General features: G+C 44.5%; 1 protein-coding gene across 2 annotated transcripts; it reads left to right on the top strand.

The window, feature by feature from the left end:
- The first annotated feature begins 982 nt into the window (after window positions 1-982).
- On the top strand, window positions 983-5,447 carry c6h19orf47 (chromosome 6 C19orf47 homolog). Of its 2 annotated transcripts, none has more exons than XM_041878792.2 (8): window positions 983-1,032; window positions 2,270-2,357; window positions 2,560-2,674; window positions 2,994-3,075; window positions 3,264-3,389; window positions 3,584-3,655; window positions 3,986-4,059; window positions 4,163-5,447. In XM_041878792.2, the coding sequence occupies exons 1-8, from the start codon at window positions 1,014-1,016 to the stop codon at window positions 4,679-4,681; spliced, it is 1,095 nt and encodes a 364-aa protein (XP_041734726.1). In that variant the 5' UTR covers window positions 983-1,013; the 3' UTR covers window positions 4,682-5,447. The 2 variants fall into 2 exon arrangements, with proteins under 2 accessions (XP_041734726.1, XP_041734725.1); XM_041878791.2 differs by having other exon boundaries at window positions 3,584-3,730.
- Window positions 5,448-7,285: the final 1,838 nt, after the last annotated feature.

The following is a 7,285-nucleotide window of genomic DNA, read 5'->3' as shown; positions in this document are numbered from 1 at the left end:
TTGTAACAGGTGAGGCCCAAAACTAAATAGGTTTTATTGGAGGATATTGAAAGGGTGCTGCGTCAGTGGTACAAATACCTTTACTCAAGTGATAGATCTAATGATGGTGCATTGATAACTACACATTTGTCCTTGTTCAATGCATAAAATAAGTATAATAATTGATAAAATGTAATGCTCAATAACTTTCTCTTGCATCTGTTTCTGAATTAATTAATTTAACCTCTGACTATATACAGTACTGTCTATCTTTTTCAAATGGACCAAATGTTATGACAGTATATCTGTCATATTTCTCTCTCTCTCTCTCTCTCTCTCTCTCTCTCTCTCTCTCTCTCTCTCTCTCTCTCTCTCTCTCTCTCTCTCTCTCTCTCTCTCTCTCTCTCTGTGTCCACCCCATTCTAACTCCTTTCCCCATTCTCTCTTATTTTACTTGACGGAGGGGAGCTTTACTCATTGTTGTTGTTGATAGACTGTGAAAGCTGAGTGAGCTATCCCCTCCATAACTGTTTATATTACCGTCCAAATCTTTATTGTCGAGAAAATGGCATTCAATAAACAGCAACATATTGTCAAGGTGATTTGTTGTGTATGTGTGTGTGTGTGTGTGTGTGTGTGTGTGTGTGTGTGTGTGTGTGTGGAGGCTGGTGGAAGGAGCTTTGGGAGGATGGGCTCATTGTGGAGGATGGAATGGAATAAATGGAACGGAGTCAAACGTGGTTTCCATATGTTTGATCTGTTTGATACTGTTCAATTTGTTCCATTCCAGCCATTACAATGAGCCCGTCCTCCTATAGCTCCTCCCACCAGCCTCAACTGGTGTGGCCCCATACCTCACCTCTATCATAAAATGTCATGTCACTGAAATGTCTCCAAAAAAGAACGAAAATTTATGGCTGTAGATTGAAGGGTTACACTGCACTCATGTGGTGAAAATATGCCACTTCATAAATGCAACGGAAATTACGTCACAAACGGAGCTTTCTCCTGGATGCAGCTGTTCTTCTGTAAACATGGCGTCCGTAACTACAGGTGAGTGGCATAAAAGGGCCAAGATGACGTGGAAGATTGCTTATAAAGACTCAAAAACATTTAATTGTTAACAATTATTCTTAGGATACGGAGTAAGGATGTTTAGTTATTTTTCGGAATGTAGAGATACCGTTTTCTCAATGTCTACCTAGCAAGCATAGTGTGTACGGTCAAGTGCCGACTAGAATGTAGCTAACGTTAGCCGGTTAGCTAGCTAACGTTAACTATTCAAAATTGCTCGTGCATCATTATTGTTTGTAGTAAAAAATGTTTTACCACGAACATAAGTGGGACTGATTACTAGATAATCATTGGCGCCACCGAGTTGGCTGATGGGTACGAAGTTGTAGCTAATCTAGCTAACATTTTCATTCACAGTAACTAGCTAAATTGGCTAACAAGTCAACTAGTAGTAGCTAGTTAGCTAGCCCACATCCACACACTACACATTTAGCTTGCTGACGTTAGCGTGCTGCAGGGGAGGGTAGGTAGATCGCTAGTCCTAACAACTACCGAAAGGTCGCCTTGTTACATTATCATACGTTTCGTGCAGGCCATCGTGACATTAAACCTAGACAGAACGGTTGGTTAACTAGTTTAGTTAGCAAGTAGTGACATTATGTGTTCCAGACGAGTAGCCCACACACTGCAACCAGGGCCCAAATGTTGGGACTGACTTTAGCTGCCTGTTGTCTCTCCCTCTATTTAGCTAACCAGAGACCACTCAGTTTAATTCAAAAACCATTTTGTTGTCCCTGATACTGTAAAATGAAGTCCTTTCCACCTCACTGACCCGCTTTGACGGGGAAAGTATTGCTCTGGTGGAAACACTGGCAATATCAAATGTGTCTATGAACCCCAGTGTAATTTCGCTCTCACCACAAGAAGCACCATCATGGTTTTATAAATAACACCCAGCTGGCAGGTCAGCATGTGTTGACTGACTTCAGCATGCGGTCCGGTCCCAAGGGTGTCCACTTGGCATTTTCCATTGGATCTCACTGTAAATGGATCTAGCCTAATCAGATGGCTTTAAGTTTGAACTTTGAAGGTCAATACGTTTGATGGTTTTTAGTATTGCCATTAAAAAATATGTTGGTCAAAATACATGTTAAGATGATCACTTTTGTAATATAGCTCTTAAAAGTTAAGACACACTTCAGCAATTCAAGTCAAGGTGTTTGTTTGTATCAGCTACTTGAACTGTTTTTGACACCCCCTCCCTCTGTCTTTTCAGCCACCTCGGAGTGGATCCAGTTCTTCAAGGATGCTGGGATCCCTGCTGGTCTGGCTGTCAACTATGCCGTGTCTTTTGTGGACAACAGGTAATAAAGGCCATCTTAACTCCTTGGCCTGGAACAGTTTACCTCAAAATGAAAGATTGTCAGGCATTTTTATTTGATTATTGGTATCCAAGTCATGAATAATTACCATCAATTTAGAACAAATTCTCGTCCATTCTTTTATTAGTAGGAATGAAATATTTATCTCGCTCTCCCCCCTCTCGTGCGCTCTCTCTCTCTGCAGGATCCAGAAGAACATGCTGATGGACCTCAGTAAGGAGATCATGATGGACCTGGGCATCACTGTCATCGGTGACATTATTGCCATCCTCAAACATGCCAAACAGGTCTACCGACAGGTAAGGAAAAGGCTTATGTAGAGTATGCTCTTATTCAGAGCCACTGGGAATGCCTTGAAGATCGACCAGTCTATTGCGATCGACAGGTTGGTAGACCACCGGTCTAGAGAAATGATGGGCTGAAAGATACCATCACTCCCTGTTGTATCATTAATTTAAAGAGCTTTCGGCACATCCTGGGAGCACTTTCTCCAATGCAGCACTACAGCTCATGCGAGAGAGATATGGTGCTTTGCCAAAAGACTTGCTGCTTTTAATGCAGTTCTGACAGCAGTTACTCCAGTGCTGCCTGTCTCCCCCCTCCCTTTCCCCTCTCCAGGACATGTGCAAAATGGCCACACAGGCCATAACCTCAGGACAGTCCAGCGTTCAGACCGAACTCCGAAGAACTGCCAACACCCGTGAGTATTTTAATTCCAAATCAATGAACCGTTATGAATGTCATACCAGTGATTTGCCTTTTATGTAGAGCTTTTCTCAAAGGGATTAACACTGTGATAAGTCACCCCTTCCACCACCAATGAGTAGCAGCACCCACTTGGGTAATTCTGTCCCAGAATGCTCACCATATGTTTATAATCCTCTGCAGCCGCCACGCGTATGATTGCCAACGCCTTGAGCCACGACTCACCGCCAAGCACACCAGCCCATCACCCTGACAACCGGGCAATCTCTGTGACCGTGTCGAACAAACAGGCCAAGAGTGGCAAAGCAGGTAGCTACCCACCTGTTCCACCCTCTGTGTGGACTGGCCTTCTCTCACTCTATCTGCTGTAGCAGGAGGCGCAAACTTCCTAGCATAGATGTGTCACACTGACTCTCTCCGTCTCCCTCCCACAATATCTCCCTTTTTCTTCTCTGCCTCTCTCTCTCTCCCCCCCATCCCCATCCTTTCTCTCTTTTTCCCAGTGCTGAGCCGGCCTGCTGACGAGGGGAACGGTCTGCCAGTGAAGCGTCGGCGTGTGACTGCAGAGATGGAAGGCAAGTACATCATCAACATGCCCAAAGGCACCACGGCACGCACCGCCCGAATCCTGGCCCAGCAGGCCAAGAAAGGTAGGGCCTCACCTTCTGGCCAGGGTGAACCAAGAAGACTAATCATTCAACCTCCTTTAATGCTCATCCCACTAATATTATGGACAGATGCATCTAAAGGAAATGGGGCTTGGAATGTCTTTCTCTTAACATGATAAAGATTTCCCCTATCCCTCACTAGAACCCACCATCCCCCTTTTTCTGTGTGTCTCTTTACATTTCTGTGTGTGACAGTATATTTCTCTTTTTAACTCTATCTCTCTTACCCATAAAAAGGGAACAAGCGGATGTCTGTGTTTGAGCGACTGGGAGCCGAGTCCAAGGCAGATACCACCACAGGCAGCAGCAAGGTGAGCCCTCTCTTTTGACACGTTACATGTGTGTCTAATGTGAGTGACATTGAGTGTTAGGTAGGGCATGGCCTCTCTGCTCTCATGGTCCGTCTCTCTCCAGGCCACGGGTGTGTTCAGTCGTCTGGGCCGAGCAGACGGAGCGGAGGAGGAGCAGGGAACAGCAGGAAGGGTTGATGGAGACGGAGCAGAGGAAGAGGAGGATGGTAGTGATGGAGAGGGTTCAGTCCTACAGTACGCTGGCGTCCTCAAGCGACTCCCTCCCTCCCAGAAGAAAGAGCCTGTGGCCCCCAGGCTGGCCCCCACCACCCTCCGCCGCCTAGGAGGGAAGTTCAAACTCCCCCCCACTGACTCTCCCTCCTCCTCTTCCTCCCCCGATGGCCTCCCGCCTGCCAAGCTCAGCGTGCTTCAGAGGCTGGGCAAGCCCCCTGCCTCCCCACCGCCCACCGACACCCAGGACAGCCGGGTGACCAGCACCAGAAATAAGGCCCGGCCAGGCCTGGCCCTGGCTAGCCCCAAGGTCAGCAGCAGCACCAGGGCTGGAGGAGGGGAGAGTTTTGGGGCTCAGATGGACGTAGGGTCGGTCAATGTCTTTAAGAGACTGGGCAGCAAGAGGACCTAACGCATATCAGGCCATGTCTAGACCTATACCGTTTTATTATTAGCATCCATCCCCCCTACACGCTGGAGTCATGAAAAGCATTGTGTTATTATATCCAACCTTAGAGGTTTGAGACGACCACTGCAATTGGCCTGGGTGAATGAAAAGTTTGGATGTTGCATCATGTTTTAAGGGAATGTTTTGTACGTTTTTAGTTTCTATAGGCATGAATTGACCCATCCAACCTAGCTACGTTTTTAGGTTAGACACATGCAGACAAAGATAGTCACGCATGGTGCGATATTCAAACTCTGCATTTTCTCCACGCTACTGCTCCTCTCCCTCTGCTAAACAAGGAGATTAAACCCTCTGTACCCATCTCCAGCTTTTTAGTTGTATTGTGGTATTCTATTTTTATGGCATGGCACCAACTAAGCCACCTATAAAAACAAATAGAGAGTTGCACACTATATATATATCTCCCAGTGATTCACTGGGTAAAACACCTATGTTTTGGCATCACTGACCCTGAAGAAGGCACAGTGATGCCAAAACGTTGGTGTTTTACCCAGTGAATGACTGGGTGTTTATATACACTACCGGTCAAAAGTTTTAGAACACCTACTCATTCAAGGGTTTTTCTTTATATATTTTTCTCTACATTGTAGAATAATAGTGAAGATATCAAAACACATATGGTAGTGTTAATCAAAATAGATGTTATATTTGAGATTGTTCAAATCGCCACCCTTTGCCTTGATGACAGCTTTGCACACTCTTGCATTCTCTCAACCAGCTTCACCAGGAATGCTTTTCCAACAATCTTGAAGGAGTTCCCACATATGCTGAGTACTTGTTGGCTGCTTTTCCTTCACTCTGCGGTCCGACTCATCCCAAACTATCTCAATTTGGTTGAGGTCGGGGGATTGTGGAGGCCAGGTCATCTGATGCAGCACTCCATCACTCTCCTTCTTGGTAAAATAGCCCTTACACAGCCTGGAGATGTGTTGGTTCACTGTCCTGTTGAAAAACAAATGATAGTCCCACTAAGCCCAAACCAGATGGGATGGCGTATCACTGCATAATGCTGTGGTAGCCATGCTGGTTAAGTGTGCCTTTAATTCTAAATAAATCACAGACAGTGTCACCAGCAAAGCACCATAACACCACCTCTTCCATGCTTTACGGTGGGGAAATACACATGCAGAGATCATCCGTACAAAGACACGGTGGTTGGAACCAAAAATCTCAAATTTGGACTCCAGAACAAAGGACACATTTCCACCAGTCTAATGTCCATTGCTTGTGTTTCTTGGCCCAAGCAAGTCTCTTATTATTATTGGTGTCCTTTTAGTAGTGGTTTCTTTGCAGCAATTCGACCATGAAGGCCTGATTCACACGGTCCCCTCTGACCAGTTGATGTTGAGATGTCTGTTACTTGAACTCTGTGAAGCATTTCTGAGGCTGGTAACTAATGAACTTATCCTCTGCAGCAGAGGTAACTCTGGGTCTTCCATTCCTGTGGTGGTCCTCATGAGAGCCAGTTTCATCATAGCGCTTGATGGTTTTTGCGACTGCACTTGAAGAAACTTTCTTGAAATGTTCCGTATTGACTGACCTTCATGTCTTAACGTAATGATGGACTGTCGTTTCTTTTTGCTTATTTGAGCTGTTCTTGCCATAATATGGACTTGGTCTTTTACCAAATAGGGCTATCTTCTGTATGTCCCCCCCTACCTTGTCACAACACAACTGATTGGCTCAAATGCATTAAGAAGGAAAGAAATTCCACAAATTAACTTTTAAGAAGGCAAACCTGTTAATTGAAATGCATTCCAGGTGACTACCTCATGAAGCTAGTTGAGAGAATGCCAAGAGTGTGCAAAGCTGTCATCAAGGCAAAGGGTGGCTATTTGAAGAATCTCAAATATAAAATATATTTTGATTTGTTTAACACTTTTATTGGTTACTACATGATTCCATGTGTTATTTCATACTGTTGATGTCTTCACTATTATTCTACAATGTAGAAAATAGTAAAAATAAAGAAAAACCCTTGAATTGAGTAGGGGTTCTAATAATTTTGACTGGTTGTGTGTGTATGTCTATATATATATATATATATATATATATATATATATATATATATATATATGTGTGTGTGTGTGCAACTCTCTATTTGTTTTTATACCTTACAGTTTATTCACAGTTAGTCAGCACCTCTACACAAAATACCTTTCTCTGGGTGTGCGCCAGCTCATGCTTTTTTACCAACTAAGCCACCAACACAGTGGCCTCTTGACCTCATATCCCCCCAGTTGGGGATTACAGCCTTCCATCCTTTACCCCCCTCTGGAAGGCCAGTTATTGTGACATGTTGATAACATCACATAGAGAGCTAGCCTGGGAACGAGTCTGTTTGTGCTAACATTCCACTCCTTGTCATGCTATGTTTATTATATGACACAGAGTACAAGGAGTGGAATGTTAGTACAAAACAGGTCTGTATTTTAGGCTTACGGAGAGCTGCTTCTAGAGAAGTTGGCTCGTGATAAAAGGGATTGTGGGAATGCAGGATGTAATGTTATTCACCATATCACCTCAGCACTCACCTCACCTCCACTG

Source organism: Coregonus clupeaformis, chromosome 6, assembly GCF_020615455.1.
Source record: "Coregonus clupeaformis isolate EN_2021a chromosome 6, ASM2061545v1, whole genome shotgun sequence".
NCBI lineage: Eukaryota > Metazoa > Chordata > Actinopteri > Salmoniformes > Salmonidae > Coregonus > Coregonus clupeaformis.
Note: the sequence above shows the minus strand (reverse complement) of the source record. Positions and strands in the feature narration are given on the sequence as shown.